The 23,948-nt window shown below is 45.5% G+C and overlaps 1 protein-coding gene across 6 annotated transcripts in view; it reads right to left on the reverse strand.

The window, feature by feature from the left end:
• Nucleotides 1-570: 570 nt before the first annotated feature.
• slc41a2b (solute carrier family 41 member 2b) overlaps nt 571-23,948 on the reverse strand; it is a 41,071-nt gene continuing 17,693 nt past the window's right edge. For all 6 annotated transcript variants that reach the window (XM_004570864.3, XM_004570862.3, XM_004570863.4 and 3 more), the window contains exons 9-11: nt 17,163-17,294; nt 16,606-16,754; nt 571-3,375 (exon numbers count right to left, since the gene is read on the reverse strand). In XM_004570864.3, coding sequence (XP_004570921.1) covers nt 3,190-3,375; nt 16,606-16,754; nt 17,163-17,294 — 467 coding nt within the window. In that variant the 3' untranslated portion in view covers nt 571-3,189. The remainder of the gene's footprint in view (nt 3,376-16,605; nt 16,755-17,162; nt 17,295-23,948) is intronic.

The raw sequence follows: 23,948 nt of genomic DNA on the forward strand, positions 1-23,948 counted from the left end.
AGGAACTGTTTTCTCAGGAGCTGCTTGTTTTCTTATCAGTTCGCTGAGGTACAGTCGCTTCTCGGCTCCAGCGAGGAAATTCTGTTCCCGCTTCTGAAAAAACTTTTTGTTTCAGTCACACAGAAAAGAAACCCAACAGTTGGCATCATGCTTTTAATCATCATCAAACAGGATTAAAGAGATTTCAGGAAAACTGAAGTGACACACGGCACACCCAGATAGTAACTGTCAAATATTCTCACGTTCACACTGCCTGTGTTTTCTTTGGTTGTCATAAGGACCCACATATGATCATGCTGGGTTTCCTGCCTGATGGTCTTGATGGGATTAAACTGGTGCAGACCATATAAATGAATCTCTGTTTTCTGCTCTCTCAGCCAATGATGCTGATGAAAAGGAGTAAGCTGCAAAGAAGCTCAACCTGTTTAATTGTGCTTCGCTCACTTAAAAAGGGGGGATGTCACATGTGCCTCTTCTTCTTCTTCTCTGCATATTCAGACATACACAAGCTGACTTCAAAAATGAAGTCTGCTTGATATGATGCTTCAACAAAAACACCCAGAAATAAACTGCTTTTCAAATCAAGGATATTTATTATTTTTGAATCATTTGTGGCCCATATGAGCCACAAACCTAAACAAAGGGTTTCATTCCAAAAAACAGCCCCGATCCGAGAACGCGTCTGATATCTGCATGTAGTTTCCCACAGTTAGGATGGTGGATATGCTGTTCTGGAATGAAACTCTTCAGAAACTGAGAGTACAAAAGAAGCTCATTGCACAGTGTTACAATACAGGAGAAAGAAAGTTGCATTAATGGTGTGACAGAGTGAAAAATACCTCGTCAACCAGTAAATCTCGAGAGGCACATTTTGGGTTTAAAGAGAACCACTGGCTACGTTCACACACGCACATCGGATAACTTCAACGAGTGGGTTTAATCTCCCGTCTCATTCCCGGAGGAGCTACAGGGAATGATTTCCCATCAGGCTGACTCAGCTGAATCACTGCTCTCCGAATAATGAAACAATACATTCAGAAAAAAGAATCTTTTCAAGGTGAAATCTGCTGTTCAGTCTGAGAACTGATGATTCATCGTGTAAACAGCATGTGATCATCCACCGTGGGAGGCCAGTGGTCCCACTGTTTCACAAACCTCGTCTCACAAACAAAAAGCAGAAATTAATTCTGGGTCATAATTGACAGGACGAAAAAAATCTTTTTTTAGCCTAAAATTTGATGATTTTATTTAAAGTGACCCAAAATACACCCAAATGAAAGTATTTCATATTTTTGTAAAGGTGCTACGAACGCTCAGGCTGCTCTGGGTTCGCCCCGAGGTGGAGCAGTGAGGCTCCCAACAAAGAGAACGGTTGTTGTAGTTGAACCTGTGACTCTGTAGCCGCCGTGTCGGTCTGCACTGTTTATGAGACGGTGGTGACAGAGCTCCTTGTAATGAGAACGCTCCGTGTTCCCACATTTGCCAGGTTCCTGCGGGGACAGGCTGGTCTTTGAAGGAAAGTTCCAAACAGTGGAATTGTAAACAGCATCAGAGTGATCATACACGAGGAAGAGAGGTCAAACAGAGGTCAGAGGGCACACTGACACAGGCACAAGATCTGATCTGGGAGGTGGAGCTGTGTGGTGGTTGGCATTGTGGGTTACCAAGGTTTACGTGACATTGTGACAGTAAAGATGATGTACAACATAAGAAATACCCTCCCTGCTAAATATTAATCCTGAATATATGAATGTCAGACCAGCTGTTCATACCTCCTGATACTTCAAAACTGGCTGTATCATTAAAAGTGTCCCTGTGCACTCGCAGGCTAATTATAGTAACGTCTGTGCTCACGCGTTTGAAACATGAAGCATGTGCACATGCACTAATCATCTGAACGTCCCTGCACAGGGCGTTCAAGTGCTCGTATGCAATGTTATGCAGAGCTTCTGACGTTTACAGTTGTCAGGTTTCCGGTGTGAGGTCTAAATATGTTTGGTAAATGTAATGTTATCTCAGCCAAGACTAACAGGTATGTTACTGGTAATCTCACAGAGTAACTTAATAAACATTAACCCTGGAAGTAGCCAGCTGCAACATGACCAAACATGCACATCTTAGATTAAACAACACCTGATCCTTTCCTGTCACTTCAGTGTTGGAATAGTAACAAAAGAAAAGACCAGAACCCACCAACACCTCCACCCCCACCAAGCACTGCTCCAGGTAGGTTGTGGCTGTTAAGCTTGTGGGTCAGGACTTAATCAAAGGTCCACTATCAGCAATGTGGCACAATCTGTTTTGACCCCTGTTCACCTTCCAACACAAGCATCTTTAAGAAGATGATTCTTGGTTTAAAACTTAAATTCAAACAAACATCAGTGCTGAGCAGACGTTTTGGTCCCCGATCCACAAAACACTGAGAACACAGAAAGTAAAAAAGTGACAGCAGTGGCTCTCCACAAGACTGATCAGAAAGAGTGGGATCCACGGGGACGCCCTCTGAAAACAAACCACAGAAGCTTACATTTTTGCTGAAAAGGCCACACACCACAAGGCGGCCCCAGATGTCCAGCCCACAGCTGATTGGTGCACAGAGCGTGGGTACAACAGGAGAGGAACGTCCCTTAAATATGCAGAGAACAGAGAAATCCAACACAAACCATGAAACAAATAAAAACAAAAGTACACAGGTAAACGTTTCGTACCATCAGTACAGACTCGAGCTGTTCTCGAGTCTGTAGCAGTCGAGTTCATCTGCTAACAGTCAGGCTTCACTTGTTGATCTTACTAGACATGGTGGCAGACACAATCCCCAAAATATATTCCACATAAAAGACATGTTTTTAATTTTTCACTGAAGGCCTCTGACTGATGCTGGGCTGCAGAGTCCACCAGTTAAGGTTTCTTCAGGTTTGTGGGCGATGGCTGGTGATTTCCTGCTCCAGTGAACAAGACCAGCAGTGCTTTGGTGCAAATGATGCAGGTCACAATCGCTACACAAAAACAGAAATTTAACGAGTACGGTGTGGTTTGCATGTAGAAATAAACAGGAACAATTTTTAAACCCTCGTGTAGATTAAAAGTTTCATCCAGGATGTGAAGTTAAGGAATGTGCTGACCAGCAACAGGGAGCACCGCCAGTACAACAAGGCTTAAGGGCATTAGAGACGGAGAAGTGGCACGCTTTCAGTCGCCCACGTCGCTGTCCTGATCTCCTATGAGCCACAGGAAGTGAAAGCTGAGTGCCAGCAGGGCGGTGCCCAACAAGTCCCCTAGCGCCGTCAGGTAAGGGATGGAGAAACTGTCTGGGTCTTTGCCGCTCCTCCATATTGAGTGCACCATCCAGTCTGCTATACACAACAACAGGAGTACCTAGAAGAAGAGAAGAGAAGGATTAGAAGGCAGCTTTGATCGAGAGCGTGCAGGAAGTATACACGCATACCCAGGTGGGCTCACTGAGACAAACATGCAGCAGAAAATCCATCATCCCTGTCAGGATAATATGAACGATGGTAAACCCGCGTCTCTGTTTTCTTGCTACGATTACAGGATTAGAACGTACTTGTGGGGTCTTTACCTTACAATACAAGTGCCTCGAGGCAACTGTTGTTGTGATTATATAAATATTAGTGCTGTCAAAATTAACGTGTTAATATTAATCTGCCATCACGGGCAACAGGATTACAATTTTTAACACACCTGGAGTGCAGAGCGACTCAGAATCCCTGCAATGTTTCTATAAAGGCATTTCGGGCAGTTTGTCCAAGTAGAGTCAGCTGCGCACATGCGCACGGGGCAGCTGGTGTGTAGTGACGGCCAGCTGCACCAATCAACTCGATGTGGAAGATGATAAACGCGCTTCGGCCCTCTCCGTGGGAAATTTAGCATTAAAAAATAAGAGGGAACAGTCGACCCACATAAGGTATTTTGCACGTTGTGCAAGAAGGAATTCTGTTTTCACCGAAGCGCTTCCAGCTTAAAATATCACATTGACTCGAAGCACACGTTAGCCAGGATGCTGCTAGCACTTTGGCTAACGCCTCACCCAGCTTGGACACTCGCGGAGCATCGGGGCCTCAGGAAGTCGACCTCGGACACATCGACTGACGCCACGCGGAACAAACTGCAGACCTGTTAACATCACTGAGAACCTTTACACAGCTTTGGTTCCTCGTTCAAGCACGTGAAGCCTCCCCAAGACAGACAGAGAGAGGATACATGTTTACAGAGTTTTTACATGAATGTTCAACATGTTAAGTGCGATGTTTGCCCTTTTTTCTCGAGTCTGTTTGCTCATGCAAAATGAAACGTGATTAATATAGAATAAAAATAAATGATGTTTAATCATTAATCCAAATTAATCCACAGTTCCCCTGTGATCAGTCTGCATAAACATTTTAATAGTTTGACAGCACTAATATATATATTAGTGTATACTTCCCTATTAGTATCTTGTAACTGCATAAATGTCAGTTACAAGCTTAAATATAAAGTTGAAAAAATGTAATTACAGCCAGGCTATTGATCAAGTAATTGCGATTAAGCGCGATTAATTACAGAAAATTGTGAGATTAATTAGTTAATTTTTTTAATCTATTGACAGCACTGATAAATATATTTAATTGAATAGGATGCGCATCACACTTTAATGCCTGTGTTGCAAAATATATAACCTGATATTAAGCTGGAGATTCGTGCTGTTACTCCTTTTTGTCTAAAACTAAGATAACTAACTTGTATTTCTCAGCGTCAAACAACTCCATACAAAGTATAATTATACATGCATGCACACTTATTATTAGGACAGGACTGGCTATCACAGTGGTGAAAAACAGTGCAGCACGTAACTCAAATGTTCAAACTCTGAGTGAAGTGGCAAACATAACTGCACAGCAGCATGTTTGCATAGCTCCAGACTCTCAGACACGCTGCTTTCTAAACGGCAATATAATGTAGATAATAATCATAATTATGATAATGGCAATTTTGGGAAGTCTTGACTTTTCCTTCTTTCTTTTGACTTTCCAAGTAGTATTTTTCTTTTTCATAAGAAAGAGAAAAGCAACCTTAGAACTTTATACTTAAAAAGAAAGAGAAAGAAAATGAATAGGTGCTTTAAATGCCAAGCAGAGTAGCGTAAACACTTAAAACTGCAACCGCAACAAAGACGAGGAGGAGTAATGGACAGAGCAGCAGACCGAGAGACGAGTTCTTAGAGTGTTATTCATAATTCAAGTTTCCACACATGAAGTGGAACGGTGGCGAGAGGAAAAGAAAAGTCTATTAAAAGATAAGGACAGGTCTATAATTTAAGAGGAAATGAGCTGTCCAAGTTGGCAGTAAAAACATTCGACAAACAAAGTATTCCAGACATTGATCGATACCATCATGCAAAGTAGGGATGATGATATCAGAAGAGGGGGGACGATTTGGTTATGACAATGATGTTTTGTGTTTAATAACATTAATGTATGAGTTCTGATAACCTGTTGACAGCCCTGCTTGTCTTTGGCTGTGATGGAACATCTGATACGGTTAAACAATGCGTTCTCCTGCTTTCACATCTAATAATCTTCAGTCATGACCCTGCAAAGCGTCTCTCAGGTAAATAACAAGCTTTCAAACCTATTCACAAGCACGGGCGTTGTCACTTTGTCTTTCATTCATGGTGACAGGGCAGCACATCCTCTCAGCTGCTGAAATTGTTGCCTTTGAACCATCCTGGATCTAAAAATGCCGACTACACTATCATTTACAGTTCACAGCTTAGCTTTGGTTTTCAGGCGGGAGGGGAAGGAGAGGCGCTTGTGTGCAAAGGGGGCCGCGTTTTTTAACAAATGAGACACATCCAAGTTAAAAATGCGATTAACCAAATGAAAGATGAAAAAAGGAACTCCAGCAGAGTGTCGATCCATCAAGCAGTCTCGACCACAGCATCTGTACCTGGTTCCTTAATCATGCCTGAGTGAAGGGGGATGATTTGTCTACACAAAGAAGCTGTTTGATCTCTGGAGATGGCCATGTTCGACTGCGACGGTCCACGTACACAGGTGACTGAAATAAAAATACAGTTCAAAGACACAAAAATTATGCTGTTCTCATATTGTTCCCCTGCCGCTGGGCATAGACCTCGGCTGGTTTCGTACAGCTGCCTTCTATTTATTTAGCATACCTCTCCGAGCGGCTGCCCAAGCCTCTGAGTCTTTGCTTGGCAGTTTCCAAGGCCTCAGGTCAGCCTGCTGCACTTCTTAGGCAGCTTCTTCTGCAGCTCCCATAGTTGGCTACTTTTCCCTGTGCTAACTTGATCTTGGCCTCTAGTCTCCTTCTCCATGGAGGGTACTGCTCCTTAAGGCTGTCCATCTTATAGCCAAGCATCTCACTGATCACTGCTAGCGTGGTCAAGATCAGCTGATTAGCCTCAGTGATGGTTGCAGCAGGGATCATCCACAGTGCTGCATCCACAACTTCAAGTAGACCTTCTGAGGGTACGTGATGCAGTGTTGGTAACCGGCTACAGAGGGTCCAGGTTTCCACCTTCGCAATGATCCTATCTTTCAGGTCAGTTCCTCTTGCACTCAACGCTCCTCCTTCCATCGTTCTTGGGGCTTGGGACTCAATCTTGGGTTGGAGTAATGATCCCCCCCCCCCCGTCCCTGAGAGCAGTCCCTTCTTCCGAATGTTGGAGCACTGAGCTACTATTTGTTGGGAGCACTGCAATTTTAAATTCCTGTGTATGATCTATACATACAACGAAGCAAGGAACATGGAGGCTTGCAGAAAACTCTTCCTTCCATAGGCTGACAGGTCTCAGCCAGACTGGGTTGTCTTGTTGTTAATAACAGCACTCTCTCAGGACAAAATGTAAGTTTAACTTTCTGTTTGCTTTGTAGCACTGTGGGTTTTTGACAGCAGCTTTCAGTTGTGCTACATGGACACACCTGCTCATGTCCAACTAAAGTGAATACAAGCTTTCCAAGGCGTGGTACAGACTAAACTGTATGAGTGCAACCTGAGAGTCTTTGCTTCAGTAAAAATGTCAGACTTTACTTTTATTTTGGACCATTTGCATAAAATGCAATGACTGACTGACTCGTCTCCAAGCCTTGAAACTCTTGAATGACTGGAGGTCTGCCAAGAAGGACTCTTTATGTTTAGTTTGTGCAGTTGCTGGTGCTTTGCTTCAAAGAACTATGATGAGTTGTAATGTTGCAAACACAGAGGAATTATGAGATTAAGAGACAATTCAGGACGCTGCTGGAATCACTGAATGTCTTTCATGTAAATCCTTTAATCCTGTAAATAATTGGACGTTGCTTGTTACCAGACAGAAAGTATGGACGACTGAAAGTGTTTCTTCTGATACTGGTGAGGCAATAAAAAGACATGCAAACACTGTAAGGTGGTCTGTAATGACTACAACAAAGACTTGTGCTAAAGTCACTCATATATTTATACCTGCACATTTCTCAAATCATCCAGCATACTGAGCACAAAAACAGACTTTCACGTAACACCGAACACATCCCAGACTTTGACATGAATAGATGTTCTGAAATAATCAATGTTTAATCATCTCTGAGAGGTAAGGTTATACTGTGTTGTTGATATGTGCGCGGAGCTGTTACGTAGACATCTTTTTGCTTATTCATGGTTACATCTCTGAGCCCCTTTTTTCCTCTGCAGCTCAGCTAAATATGCAACATATATACAGTATATATGGAACCCTGTGCTCAAAGAAACCTGCAAATCCTGCAGTGATACAAACAGTATCACTTGAAGCCACTTTATTAGATACTCTAGTATTTATCATCTGGGCAAACATAATTGGATTTTGCTGTATTCTACAGTAGTGCTCAGTGAAATGCTTGATTTGTGGACCATTGCAAGCTGCTTTATTGAGCCATTATTGAATAATCTTTTCTTTTTCCAGGCTATAACAAAATTAAGTTTGAGAATGACTTGAATACACGGACTTGGGTATTTTATTATAGCATTTCATTTGAATTCATCTGTTTTGAATTAGAAGATTTAAAGGGGAAGTCATTTAATACAAAAGTACACTGAAAGATCTTTTTTAAAGTGGCAAATACGATAAATTTAAGAGAGCTTATTGTATCTGGGAGCATTTCTTATATTCAATATTTTCTCCTCAGCATAAATCAGCTTTCTTTATGATGCACCTGGCCACAGGTCTGTAGGGATATACAGCCGTGGTGCATGGTGCATGTCTACTCATTTTAACCCTTATAACCTCATACGTACAAGAAAGCTTTATGGTCTTCATTTAGGATTAAAAACATAAATCAATTTTGCTGATCTGTCAAAATCAAAATCACGTTTTTGGTCAGGATGACTTTTTTATGACTAACTTCAAACATCCATATCTTGGGAAACATGGATATAATTTTAGTAGCTGAATTCCATCAAATGAGTGTAACAGAAACACAGCAACAGAAATTAGCATGGCTGCTTTAGATCTTTTATTTTTGGAACCTTTTTTAAACCTTTATTACCAGCATCATGTTCTACATGTGATTCTCCACTGAGCTTATCGTAAAGCATAGAGCTGAGCCCAAGCTAACTGTTGTGTGCTGTTGAATGCAAACCGAATGACTGTCTCTGCAGTGATTAATAACCGTTCCACATGTTCACTTATTGTACACCAACCTTGTGAGATTGATCTTTTTCACCAGTGCCTCCCTGCTAGTCATCCTGCTCAAGCTGCACTTAAAAATAGGTGACCTTGAGCTTTTTGGGAGGGAAGAAACCATGCAAGAGTGTACTTGACTTACAACCACAGAAAAGAAGAAGAGCTTAATAGTAAACGTTTTTTACAATGATTTTCTATTCACAATTGTGGAAGCCAAAATCACGTCTGAAAGTAAGCTGGTTCTACCTCAACATTACAATACTAGCCATACTTGGCTTTTGGAGCAAGGAGTGATCATATATTTATATGTATTGGGGACAGATACAGTGGGGCAAAAAAGTATTTAGTCAGCCACCGATTGTGCAAGTTCCCCCACTTAAAATGATGACAGAGGTCAGTAATTTGCACCAGAGGTACACTTCAACTGTGAGAGACAGAATGTGAAAAAAAAATCCATGAATCCACATGGTAGGATTTGTAAAGAATTTATTGGTAAATCAGGGTGGAAAATAAGTATTTGGTCAATAACAAAAATACAACTCAATACTTTGTAACATAACCTTTGTTGGCAATAACAGAGGTCAAACGTTTACTATAGGTCTTTACCAGGTTTGCACACACAGTAGCTGGTATTTTGGCCCATTCCTCCATGCAGATCTTCTCGAGAGCAGTGATGTTTTGGGGCTGTCGCCGAGCAACACGGACTTTCAACTCCCGCCACAGATTTCCTATGGGGTTGAGGTCTGGAGACTGGCTAGGCCACTCCAGGACTTTCAAATGCTTCTTACGGAGCCACTCCTTTGTTGCCCGGGCGGTGTGTTTTGGATCATTGTCATGTTGGAAGACCCAGCCTCGTTTCATCTTCAAAGTTCTCACTGATGGAAGGAGGTTTTGGCTCAAAATCTCACGATACATGGCCCCATTCATTCTGTCCTTAACACGGATCAGTCGTCCTGTCCCCTTGGCAGAAAAACAGCCCCATAGCATGATGTTTCCACCCCCATGCTTCACAGTAGGTATGGTGTTCTTGGGATGCAATTCAGTATTCTTCTTCCTCCAAACACGACGAGTTGAGTTTATACCAAAAAGTTCTACTTTGGTTTTATCTGACCACATGACATTCTCCCAATCCTCTGCTGTATCATCCATGTGCTCTCTGGCAAACTTCAGACGGGCCTGGACATGCACTGGCTTCAGCAGCGGAACACGTCTGGCACTGCGGGATTTGATTCCCTGCCGTTGTAGTGTGTTACTGATGGTGACCTTTGTTACTTTGGTCCCAGCTCTCTGCAGGTCATTCACCAGGTCCCCCCGTGTGGTTCTGGGATCTTTGCTCACCGTTCTCATGATCATTTTGACCCCACGGGATGAGATCTTGCGTGGAGCCCCAGATCGAGGGAGATTATCAGTGGTCTTGTATGTCTTCCATTTTCTGATGATTGCTCCCACAGTTGATTTTTTCACACCAAGCTGCTTGCCTATTGTAGATTCACTCTTCCCAGTCTGGTGCAGGTCTCCAATACTTTTCCTGGTGTCCTTCGAAAGCTCTTTGGTCTTGGCCATGGCGGAGTTTGGAGTCTGACTGTTTGAGGCTGTGGACAGGTGTCTTTTATACAGATGATGAGTTCAAACAGGTGCCATTCATACAGGTAACGAGTGGGGGACAGAAAAGCTTCTTACAGAAGACGTTACAGGTCTGTGAGAGCCAGAGATTTTCCTTGTTTGAGGTGACCAAATACTTATTTTCCACCCTGATTTACCAATAAATTCTTTACAAATCCTACCATGTGGATTCATGGATTTTTTTTTCACATTCTGTCTCTCACAGTTGAAGTGTACCTCTGGTGCAAATTACTGACCTCTGTCATCATTTTAAGTGGGGGAACTTGCACAATCGGTGGCTGACTAAATACTTTTTTGCCCCACTGTATCATCACCCCCACCTGAGATTAGGTACCAAGCCCCGAGAGCGAAGGAAGAAAGTGTTGACTGCAAGAGGAACTGACCTGAAAGCGTTAAACTTGGATCCTCCGTTGCCGGTTTCCAAGACTACGTGAAGTACAGACAGATCATCTACTAGATGATGTGAATGCAGCACTACGGACCTACCTACCGCTACCATTACAGAGACTAACCAGCTGATCTGCACTACAGCAGCAGAGATCAGTGAGATGCTTGGCTACGAGTTGAACAGCCACAAGGAGCAATATCCTCCATGGAGGAGACTAGAGGCCAAGATCACAGTAGCATGGAGGGAGGTTAGCCAACTATTGGAGCTGCAGAAAGGTGTGATGAAGAAGGTGCCTAATAAGTACAGCAAGCTGTCCATACCTGAAACCTTTGAGACTGCCAAGCAACGACTCACAGCCGCAAGGTACACAAGAGATATCGAAGGCAGGAGAATAAACCAGCTGTTCTCCACAGAACCATCCAAGGTGTACTCTCAGTGGCAGGGGAACAATATGAGAACAGCACCACCAAGGCTGGAGGCAGAACAATACTGGAAGACCATATGGGAGAAGGACACAACCCATAACGGCAATGCTCAGTGGCTAGTGGATCTAAGAGCAGACCACAGCGACCTCCCTGAACAGGGTCCAGTAGCCATCACAGTGGCAGATATCCAAGAAAGGGTCTCCAGTATGAAGAGTTGGACAGCACCAGGGCCCGACATGGTTCACGCTTACTGGCTAAAGAAGCTGACTGCACTCCACGAGCGTCTGGCAGCATAAATGAACCAGCTGCTAGTTGACGAGAGACACCTGGAATGGCTAACCGAAGGTCGGACGGTCCTGATCCCCAAAGGACCCCCAGAAGGGACCGGTCCCCTCCAACTACCGACCAATAACCTGCCTCAGTCCTACATGGAAGCTCCTGTCAGGCATCATATGGGCTAAGATGAACAGGCACATGGCTCTTACTGCAAGCCTGATAAGCAACATGCATCCAGAGATGATCTGGATGCATGTTACAGAGGCACATATAAATGACATTAGATTTATATGTCTGTATCAAATCAATGCCATAGGAACGTTGTAACCACAAACCCTTCTAAAACCTTATGCCCTAACCTGATATGCACCTCCCTTATAATGTATGTGCTGTTGATGCAGCCTGCTCAGAAACCGGCAACAGCATTTCCACTTGTGTAGTCTCTACATAGATCCAGCACAGAGGAGCATTAGTAGGGCTGTGTGATATGACCAGAATCTCATCTCCCGATATCAGACATCTATCGTCCGATAACGATATAAATCACACAAATGTAACATTTTCTGTAAATTCTGTGAATCTCGGGCAGGTGAAGTGTTTCCAGCTGGGCGTCATGTAGCTGAGTCGAGTGTTTTAGCCGATGCATGAAACGATACATTTTTAGACATAAGTTGTAACGGCCGCCGTTTTCTTTGTATTTATTACACGGCTTGCTGCGGGGAAAAGCCTGTTCTAACGTTTGAGTCTAAGGTTTATTTTTTTAGCACCTGGCGGCTCTTTTTTACTTCTCATCCGTAAATAATCTGCTCTTTCACATGATTCAGTTTATTTTGAAAAGTCTCAACAGGATCTTGAACTTTATTGTGAAAGGTTTATGTGGAACGTAAACAAGCGGACACGCGATGGTTTTACCGTCGTTGTTGCTAACGACAACGCATGAAAACAGGCGCTTGTCCATCCGTAGTGTGGTTATATTAAATATAAGAGAAAGAGAGAACTTGAAGAAATGAATATAACCACTACAGTGACATCAGAACCATGAACAAATATTACTGTAAACAGTTTATTTTGCGACACCACGAAACAAACGATAGCGTGAAATGAAACGATAGATGTTTGTATATCGTCATCCGATATATATCGTTACATCGAACAGCCCTAGGCATCAGTGCTAAATTTTACAATAAAATACGTGAATTTCATTCACCCAGCAGCCGGGTGCTTGCTTTTTTTTTTTGCCTGTCCCGTTTGGTTCTTTTGCCATCAGAATTATTGTCTAAAGCCAAAGAAATTTACTTTACCAAATGGACCATCCCAGCCTTGCCGTATTGGTCTATTTGATTCACCTTTTATTGTTCATTTTATTTTCATTTGCTGAACACGGGACAGACTTGACTGGGGAAAAGAAACGGGAGAAAGAAAGAGGGAAAGAAAAAGAGCGGGGAAGAGGGACGGGGATAAAGCCGGGTGCTTGCAACTTATCTGTGCCAGCAGCCACAACCCTAACTTTAAGCATTTATAAAGTTTAATAGTGCGATTTATTAAAAAGCAGTGGTCTTGAGTACAGTTGTTATGATACACTTTAACATGGAAGTCTAAAGGGACTGACTCTTGGAGCCAGCCTCAAGAAGCTATTCGGCACGTCTCTACAGGCGTAATCTTTCAACCCCAAAGTTGCTGCTGGTTGTAAAATCTCTTGGATTTTACCATCACAAAAATCGAGGCTTTGTTTGTTTTTGGATTCACGTTTCAGCTGTCGCTCACATCACACAGCAGTCAAAGCCAAATCGGGAAATAAAATCTGCTTTGTTTTGGTGTTTTGATGACGATGATGCTGATTTCACATCTGAGAGCGTTGAGCTGTCTACTGAGCACATTCAGAAACACTCCTCTGTATTTTGCCTCTAGGCAACCTTTCACAGCAATTACTCTATTAAACTAGCAAAATACGATCCTGCTGCTGCTGAGCACTGCCTGACAGACACCCTGACTGCATTTGAGCTGACACTTATACTGGTGTACTTGATAGGAAAATGTCATGCGGACCTCAGAAAGCCTGGCCATACTGTCTTTTGATGCATGCGTGAAGCTGACTGGTTTGTGGACCAAACGCTTGCTGACAGATGAGAGCCCAAACTACGTTGAGTTGGATAAGATCTGACACTCACTGGAATAATGAGATCATGTCTTCAGAGTAAGAGATGGTTACCTCAGTTATTATTGATTCATGTTTTCCTGTGTACTACCTCTGTGTTATCCAGGAACTTGGCTTCCATTAATATTATCATAGACATACATATGCTTCACTATTAAACTTTGTTTAACCTCATCAGACAAAGTTGCTCCAATCCCAATCTGTCAAACTCTCTACTTTCCCTTCACACCATCACTGACTGCACCGTGTTGCCTTAGTTTATTCAGTATTGCCTCATTCTTATACTGGATATGCTGTGGGCTAACATTAAATCGTGCAGTCTTGTGTGATTTGTTTATGTTTTCATGCTTCATCTCTTGCCATGTTCCAGGCTTTTTTTAATCCCTATGGATTTATGTAAACTTATTAATCACCGTGCGCCAAAACATGCACAACCCCATTCTTCCTTCCTAACTAGTGACTGTACTGTGAAGCAGGCAGAGATAGCACAATGAGTCGGGCTATTTTGCAGGAATGTTTCAATTTCTCCCCTTATTTTCTCTGCTTTCACTTTCAATGGAACGCTATCAAACTGTACCATGTGCAGTTTCTGCTTATCACTGCTATTAAAGAAGCAGACTGCTACAGTTAAAGTAGAACTGAATGACATTATCAAATTCTGCCATGTTACACACTTTTTTTGGGGGTCTCGCGCTGCATCGAATGTAGGAGAAAATTTGGAACGACATTGGAAGGTGTGGGAAAAATAAGTCCATATTGAATCTCAACTGGGTATTCGCACAGCCAGTTTGAATTGAGCATTTATTTCTTTAAAAAGACTTACTGGCAAAAACCAAATGAAATGTATCCGTGTGGGTAATGTGGTTTCAGTTTCCGATGTGCAGTGAGTGCATCGGGGTCTTTTACGAGCACTGACCAAGGCTACTTTTTTCTCAGAGCCAGTGCAGAAACAATCTACTCCAAGTCATAAACAGTGTTAAAACTAATGTTCCTCATGCAATCAGATATTATGCATCTTTACAGTAGTAGCCAGCGCTCCCTTTACGACCTTAAAGTGTCACGCTTTTTTTGCACATGTGAGTTTGCTGGTGGGCATTGCATCATTTGCACTGGTCTGCATTACAGGCGGAGGCTCGCTGAAGGTGAAGCTACTATCCCCTGCTTATAATCCTCACACACCCACACATTAGTTTTCCAGCCCTGCAGACCTGCTCACTGACTGCAGCGCTTTGCTTCAATAGTTCTCAGTGTAAACACTCCATGATCAGTTCACTGTGCTGTAAACCAACGCTGCTATTTGGAAGCCCCATGAGGTCATGTTTGACACGAGCAAAACAGAGACAAAGCACACAGAAGTATTTGCTTATTCTCCCTATAAAAAATATTTGCTCTTTTTCCCTGCTCGTTCAGACGCCATCTGTAGTGGCTCCATGCGCCGCAGAACCACTGTTCCACTTGTATTAAACCTCCATCAGGTCATTTTTGTGGTCATATTTAGTCCCTTTAAGCTCCTTTTTTCTGATCTTCTTTCTAACTCTACTAGATGCCCCACCATGCTACCAGTGTGTCATCAGCTGTGTCTGTCTGCTGTTTGGAGCACGGTGGCTTTTTTATTTTCTTCAAACGGCTGAGACACGAACGTGTGCAGGCACTGCAAACACAATGCAAACTGAATCATATGAATTTACTATTCAACATTTTCCTCTTGAATATTACAGAGTTTAGCATCCATCCATATGACGGTGTAAAATGATGATTAAATATGGCACGAGGAGAAACCTCGTGACAAAGCACACGTACTTCTGGGAGCCATTTCTGCATCTTACTTCAATAAACATTTGTACCCTAAAACACTTCCATCTATGAAGACGTGCAGAAAGACCCACACAAAGCAGGATTCAGCTCTTGAACAGATCAGTCATCTTCTTTGGTGACTTCAATGTGAAAAAGGCTGGATACAAACACTTTTTACTCCTGCAGTCCCGAGAGTCGTCTCTGCCATCTGATGTTCTATTTGGGACTGAAGGATCCTTAAAGCGGCTCTGCTCTTAATTGATTTGGAGAGTGTCCAATGCCTCAGTGGCCAGGATTACATCTTAATGTTTTGTGTCTGCATTAAAGATTTAGGGAAGCCTCAAAAAGCCTTTGGGCAGAGCAAGAGTCCGAGACACACACGCATGCACACACACACACACACGCACGCACGCACGCACGCACACACACACACACACACACACACACACACACACACGCACGCACACACGCATGCACACACACACACACACGCACGCACGCACGCACGCACACACACACACGCACGCACGCACGCACACACGCACGCACGCACGCACGCACGCACGCACGCACGCACACACACACACACACACACACACACACACACACACACGCACGCACGCACGCACGCACGCACGCACGCACGCACACGCGAAGTCAATTCTTCGAATTCCAGACCTTAAAGACAGATCACGATGCACCTAAGAAGTGAAAGCAGCCAATCATAATTCAAGCTGCTCCTTCATAATTATCATACCTGCTGCCAAAACAAAATAAGATTCCTTCAGGCACCGCCTCAAACCACAACACTCACACACCTGCATCTCCACCTGCTGTTGAGGAAGACACAGACTCATCTTCCTTTTATATCTGACTCGGAATATTTTCACACAGGTTCACAGGTGTTGCTGTTTTTGCTGACCCTCTTAAATACAATTAACACAGCGGATTAAAAACATGCTATCATTTCTTCTGTTTAAACTTTGTAGATGTTGCAAAAAATCTGCTGATGCAAACTGAAGACAACAGGGTAAGCACTGATGTAGAGCCTTTGTACACTGATGAATGTGAGCCTAATATTTTGTCACTAAAGCGGCCTGTCGGACCACACATAGTCACTTTATACAGCTTTAAACAACTGGAATCACAGAGGAGCCTGAGCAATGCCTTTTTGTTGGTGTTGATAATAAAGCATTAAGGTCTGAGATGGGATTGCAAAAAGAGCCAGTGAGCTTAAATGCTTCATGTGGAAGGATTATTCTAGAATTCTTTACACTGGCTGTGCACTCACCTGCAGCATAGCAGCAGCTAGGTAGACAGACATAAAGATGGGCGTCAGGGTTGTGTGCCCACTCTTCATGAAGTGGATGGCGTAGAGGAAAATCAGGTGACCGGGGATGGCCGAAAGGAAGAGCATCTGTGCAGAACGATGATTGGCGCCTGAGAAAATACAAACAAGATGAAAACATTAGAGCTGAACGTGAGGGATCCAAAATACATTCTTCTATTCTTTATGAAAAACACACAGGCTGGTGACAAACTGTACCCGCTCACGCAGTCCACCAGCTGCTCCCACTGCTTCTTCCAAACACAGAGCTAATCTACGCCTGCAGGAGAGGGTCTCACAACGAACGAGCCAGGGGAATGGCTAAAAGCTCGTTTCAAAGTCTTCAGTTGAGCCTGATCATCATTCTGACACCATCATAAAACATGACATCCAAGCCTACTTTAAACACGTATACGTGCGTGAAAGCCAATTAAACAGTGTGTGTGTGTGTGTGTGTGTGTGTGTGTGTGTGTGTGTGTGTGTGTGTGTGTGTGTGTGTGTGTGTGTGTGTGTGTACTGACCTGTACCACAGAATGTGCGGCAGGGGTAGTAGCAGCCCTTGGCCTCATTGGGAACTTCCCCAGGAGCACAGTGGAAATGAAGGTGGGTGGAGATCCTGCTTGACTGAATAGCCACCAGGTTACCTCCAATACCTGCACGTTACAGAAAGCAGTTATCAACATAACTTCAACAACAGCATGAAGCTGAAACGAAACACTACTTTTCACCTTTCCTAAGTGAGAAGACATCAATATTTAAGAGTTCAAAAACCTGCTAATATATCTCCCAAAGCGTGGGTAGAGCAGACCACCAGCTGCTCCAGTCTGCATGCCAAATATCCAAAGTTGTTCTCTGATGCAGCTATCAGAGTGTGAATGCTTGTATGAATGGGTGAATGAGGCATGTTTATAAAGTGCTTTCGGTGCTCCAGGGTAGAAAAGTCCTCTATAAGAATCAGTACCAAATATTATTTAGAGCCGCGCTCCCCAACCTTTGTTGCTCCACAGACGGTTTAATGTCAGACAATGTTTTCACGCTGCGGCCTTTAAGGTGTGGCGGATAAATACAACAAAATAAAACGATACGACCGAGACAAAAACTGGTATTTTGTAAATATAATAATAAAGATGAATTCACTGTGTAACTTTATTAGCAGCGTCCTCCTGAACTGCGCCAACAACGTGGAGAGTAACATCCTCCTCTCTGCTTCTTAATGCCCTCTGGTCGCTATGGTAACATGTAAATATTTCTTTCAAAATAAGACGCACAACTACAACACAGGAAAAGACGCGGGGAAACAGAGTTAACGATAAAAACCCTGAAAACCATAAATTCCGCTGCTTTAGAGTAAAACAACAGGCACTGCTGGAGTCATGATAATGCATGATGTACTTTATGAAATGATATGCACTGTGACACTGCAGGGAGTGCTGTTAAAAAACAGACAGGTGACCTCAGGTTGCAAAGTAGAGCACATGAGTAACTGACAACAAGGCGCTTCTTCTTCTTCTTTTTTTCTAAATGCTTCTTGATTTTTAATTGTGCTTAAACATTGGGAACCTGTGGGCATAGCTTAGGGTAATTAAGACACATTAGCTCTGCAACATATTTCGCTAACACTTCAAGATTTTCAAAAATAAAACGTGATTGTGAACAGTGAGACCTGTTAGAATTAGATAAAAATGTCTGTAGCTGAGAGGAGACGCCTGTTCTGTTAAAGGTCGACTCTATTTGTTGCGTACGTACCACGAAAGGTCAAAATGAAAAATGTAGAACAAACTCGTAGAACTCTGCATGTAGGGTGTCTGTGATTCTGTGTGGACTGTTGTCCATTTACATCACGCAGGTAGAGAACAACGATTGCTGAGAACTTAGTTCTGCATGTTGAGATACAGCACCATCAACCCAAAGTTAGCAGAAACTGGTTTTGCTTCAATGTTATAGAGACTTACAACAAGGCCACAGCTAGCTTAGAGCGCTACAACAAATAACTACAAATCTAAGTACTTATACTGTAATTAGAGTCTGTCATTTTAAAGTAAAGCTTTCACCACCAGCAGGTTACCAGTGTTCACGTTTTCAGATCGGTTTGTTTCTAGCACAACCCCGGTTTCCTCAAGGCTCTGCCTGCTAGCATGTAGCACCTCTCCGGGGGGGTTGTGAGGTTTCCTTTGGTTATCGCTGAACAGTTTTGTCTCATGTTCCTCTGGATCTATCTGCCAAAGTGAACAAAGAGTCCTGGTGTTTCTGCTCTTGCATCACAAAGCTCTCAATATGTTCACATTTTGCATGTTTTCCAAGACAGTGAAATGATTCCAATCTTCTTTATTTCAAAATGCTTTAGATTTGGATTTTTTCATCATGCATTTAATCATCTAGCAGATGATCAGTGATGGAAATATGAAACACCATCTGTACTGACAAACATGCTGATGTTATATTCACGTGCCTCAGCATCACCTTTCCTTCAGCAGGTGACACACAAACACATTTCTTGTGTTTTTGTTCCTGTAGCCACAGCGTGGTGACTAAACCACAGAGGAGAACTTACACAAAGAACCAGCTAGCAGACAGGTGTACACAGAGCAGGTCAGAAGAGAACAAAGTCCTACTGCTGTTATGTACATAAAGAAGTGTTCAGGGGAGGTGAGAACTGGCAGGAAGGAGGATGATTTATTCAGAAATAATTCACGTACTCCTCCTTGAATCGCTACCTTATCGTGGTGGAGGGGTTTGTGTGTCCCAGGGATCCCAGGGGCTATGTTGTCTGGGGGCTTTTGCCCCCTGGTAGGGTCTCCCATGGCAAACTGGTCCTGGGTGAGGGACCAGACAAAGAGCGATTCAGAAGACCCCCATGAAAAGAATATCGAGGGAACAGTTTACCCTGCCCGGGATAGGGTTACCGGGGCCCCGCCCTGGAGCCAGGCCCGGGGAGGGTGCCCGAGGGCGAGCGTCTGGTGGCCGGGCCTTAGTCCATGGGGCCCGGCCGGGCACAGCCCGAAGAGGAGACATGGGCCCATCCTCCCGCAGGCCCACCACCCGCAGGAGGCGCCATAGGGGTCGGGTGCATTGTGAGCCGGGTGGCGGCCAGGAGCGGAGGCCCTGGCGGACCGACCCCCGGCTGCCAAGACTGGCAATAGGGACATGGAATGTCACCTCTCTGGTGGGGAAGGAGCCTGAGTTGGTGCGTGAGGTTGAGAGGTACCGGCTAGATATAGTTGGGCTCACCTCTACGCATTGTCTGGGCTCTGGAACCAGTCTCCTGGAGAGGGGCTGGACTCTGTCTCAGTCTGGAGTTGCCCCTGGTGAGAGGCGGCGGGCTGGGGTGGGTATTCTTATATCCCCTCGGCTTGCTGCCGGTACGTTGGGGTTTTTCCCGGTGGACGAGAGGGTTTGTTCCCTGCGCCTTAGGGTCGGGGAACGGGTCCTGACTGTCATCTGCGCTTATGCGCCGAGTGGCAGTTCGGAGTACCCAGCCTTCTTAGAGTCCCTGGGGGGGGTGCTGGAAGATGCTCCACCTGGAGACTCTGTTGTCCTGCTGGGAGACTTCAATGCTCACGTGGGTAACGACAGCGAGACCTGGAGGGGCGTGATTGGGAGGAACGGCCTCCCTGATCTGAACCCGAGCGGTGCTTTGTTATTGGACTTCTGTGCTAATCACAGTTTGGCCATAACGAACACCCTGTTCGAACATAAGAGTGTCCATAAGTGCACGTGGCACCAGGATGCTCTAGGCCGTAGGTCGATGATCGACTTTGTAATCGTATCACCAGACCTGCGACCATATGTTCTGGACACTCGGGTAAAGAGAGGGGCTGAGCTGTCAACTGATCACCACCTGGTGGTGAGTTGGATCAGGTGGCGGGGGAGGACGCTGGACAGACCTGGTGCACCTAAACGGGTAGTGAGGGTGTGCTGGGAACGTCTAGCAGAGGCCCCAGTCCGCGAGATCTTCAACGCACACCTCCGGCAGAGCTTCAACAGCATCCCGAGGGAGACTGGGGACATTGAGTCCGAATGGACCATGTTCAGCGTCTCCATTGCCGAAGCTGCTGCATTGAGCTGCGGCCGCAAGGTGGTTGGTGCCTGCCGTGGTGGTAATCCCCGAACCAAATGGTGGACACCAGAGGTGAAGGGAGCCACCAGGCTGAAGAAGGAGGCCTATCGGGCTTGGTTAGCCTGTGGGACTCCGGAGGCAGCCGACAGGTATCGACAGGCCAAGCGGAATGCGGCTCGGGCAGTGGCTGAAGCAAAAACTCGGGTGTGGGAGGAGTTCGGAGAGGCCATGGAAAAAGACTTTCGGACTGCCTCGAAGAGATTCTGGCAAACCGTCAGGCGTCTCAGGAGGGGAAAGCGGTGCTCTACCTGCACTGTGTATAGTGCTGGCGGAGCGCTGTTGACGTCGACTGAGAAAATTGTCGGGCGGTGGAAGGAATACTTCGAGGACCTCCTTAATCCCTCTGACACGTCTTCCGGGGAGGAAGCAGAGTCTGGGGATGAGGGGTGTGACCCACCGATTTCCGGGGGCGAGGTCACTGAGGCAGTTAAACAACTCCTTGGTGGCAGAGCCCCTGGTGTCGATGAGGTCCGCCCCGAGTTCCTGAAGGCTCTGGACGTTGTAGGGCTGTCTTGGTTGACACGTCTCTGCAATGTTGCGTGGAGATCAGGGGCAGTACCTGTGGACTGGCAGACCGGGGTGGTGGTCCCCATCTTCAAGAAGGGGGACCGGAGGGTGTGTTCCAACTACAGGGGGATCACACTCCTCAGCCTCCCCGGGAAAGTCTATGCCAGGGTGCTGGAGAGGAGGGTTCGTCCGCTAGTCGAACCTCGGATACAGGAGGAACAATGCGGTTTTCGTCCTGGTCGCGGAACACTGGACCAGCTCTTTGTCCTCTCGAGGATACTTGAGGGTGCATGGGAGTTTGCCCAACCAGTCTACATGTGTTTTGTGGACCTGGAGAAGGCATTCGACCGTGTCCCTCGGGGCGTCCTGTGGGAGGTGTTGCGCGAGTATGGGGTGTCTGGCCCATTGCTACGGGCCATTCAATCCCTATACAACCGTTGCAAGAGCTTGGTTCGCATTGCCGGCAATAAGTCGGACTCGTTCCCGGTGGGTGATGGGCTCCGCCAGGGCTGCCCTTTGTCTCCGGTTCTGTTCATAATTTTTATGGACAGGATTTCTAGGCGCAGCCAAGTGGCGGAGGGCTTTCGCTTTGGTGGCCTCAGAATCTCATCTCTGATTTTTGCGGATGATGTGGTTCTGTTGGCTTCATCGGGTGAGGGCCTCCAGCTCGCACTGGAGCGGTTCGCAGCCGAGTGTAACGCAGCGGGAATGAGGATCAGCACCTCCAAATCTGAGGCCATGGTTCTCAGCCGGAAAAGGGTGGAGTGCCCACTCCGGGTCGGGGATGAGTTCCTGCCCCAAGTGGAGGAGTTCAAGTATCTCGGGGTCTTGTTCGCGAGTGATGGGAGAAGGGAGCTGGAGATCGACAGACGGATTGGGGCTGCGGCTGCAGTAATGCGGACGCTGCACCGGTCCGTCATGGTGAAGAGGGAGCTGAGTGTAAAAGCGAAGCTCTCAATTTACCGGTCGATCTACGTCCCTACCCTCACCTATGGCCACGAGCTGTGGGTAGTGACCGAAAGAACGAGATCGCGGATACAAGCGGCGGAAATGAGCTTCCTCCGAAGGGTGGCTGGACTCTCCCTTAGAGATAGGGTGAGAAGTTCGGCCATCCGGGAGGGGCTTAGAGTAGAGCAGCTGCTGCTCCACATCGAAAGGAGCCAGCTGAGGTGGTTCGGACATCTGGCAAGGATGCCCCCTGGGCGCCTCCTGGGCGAGGTGTTCCAGGCATGTCCCACCGGGAGGAGGCCCCGGGGCAGACCCAGGACACGCTGGAGAGATTATATCTCTCGGCTGGCCTGGGAACGCCTTGGTATTCCCCCGGACAAGCTGGAGGAGGTGGCTGGGGAGAGGGAGGTCTGGACCTCTTTGCTTAGGCTGCTACCCCCGCGACCCGACCTCGGATAAGCGGATGAAGATGGATGGATGGATGGATAATTCACGTATTTGCTATTCAGAAGGTTCACAGGACTACATGTCATCGGATGGTCACTGTGATCATGTGCTGGAAACCAAATACAAAGGACAAGAAGCGACGCCGCGTGGTTAAGCCTCCCAAATTCGTTTTGTAGTGACTATATTAGATTAGACACCGCTGCCACCTCAGGGTGATGTCCACTTAACTCCATCTATTGAAGCTCTTTGTCTGCCTGGTGACGCTGGAGCATTAGCAGCCCTCCCACAGGGCCTGTAAACAGATATCACTTCACAACGAGCGTTCACGCTCTCTGCCATCTGTCCCCTCACATTCCTGTCCTCACCGTTTCCGTCGGACACAATCCCATGCCATTCTTTAAAGGTACAATGTGGAGATGATGTGAACCTCGTGTCAGAGTGGAGAAATATAGACAGGAAGTAGGGGCAGCTGGCCTGGCTTTGTCTGCTGTGGGAAAAAGAGCTGGATCAAGTTTGAGTTTGGATTGCACTGAAAGTTAGATCTCATCAACATGTGGATATATTATGTGAAACACCCAAAACAACAGAGAGACAGAGCGAGTGACTGGGCTCTAATGTGTATGCAGTCGATGCAGTTATGTATGCGGCTCGTACTCGAGGGACTGTTCACATCTGTGAAGCTGTGTCCTGCTGTCATTCTGTCTGAAGCACCAGCAGCATTAGTGACTGCACTATTTGACTGCTATAAGGGAACTGTATAGAAAACGTTGAGGTGACGACAGGGCGCTGCACACTAGTCGGTTCCCACAACTACTCGGTCACCAAAAGCGATATAGCTAAAAAAAATATTGTGATATTAGATTTCCCCCATATCACCCAGCACTAGTACACTCATATGCATTTATCACAGCAAACCAAAACCATGTGAGAATGACAGAGTGATCACACATGTGAGTGAAGTTGCCCCCCCACCTTCTTCAAATCTAACAAAAGTGGTATCAAACGTTTGTGCAGCTACCATTTTAAAAAGGAGGAAAGGGCTCATCACACACCTGTCGTGACCGATAACAAAGCCTGGTTTCCCACCTCCTCCACGCACAAATTGGCCACAATGGGTGAAACTGGGTAACCCGTGGAATTAAGACACACTTCCAAAAGCAAACACAACTGATCAGTGCTGAGAGTGGTCCTGTTGCTGAGGTTGGGGTGATCCTGTAATCTCTTACAAACTACCTCCAACGCTTCCGTGACTGGGATGCCAGTGGAGACAGATGTAAGATCTCTCTTC

This window comes from Maylandia zebra, linkage group LG17, assembly GCF_041146795.1.
Source record: "Maylandia zebra isolate NMK-2024a linkage group LG17, Mzebra_GT3a, whole genome shotgun sequence".
Taxonomy (NCBI): Eukaryota; Metazoa; Chordata; class Actinopteri; order Cichliformes; family Cichlidae; genus Maylandia; species Maylandia zebra.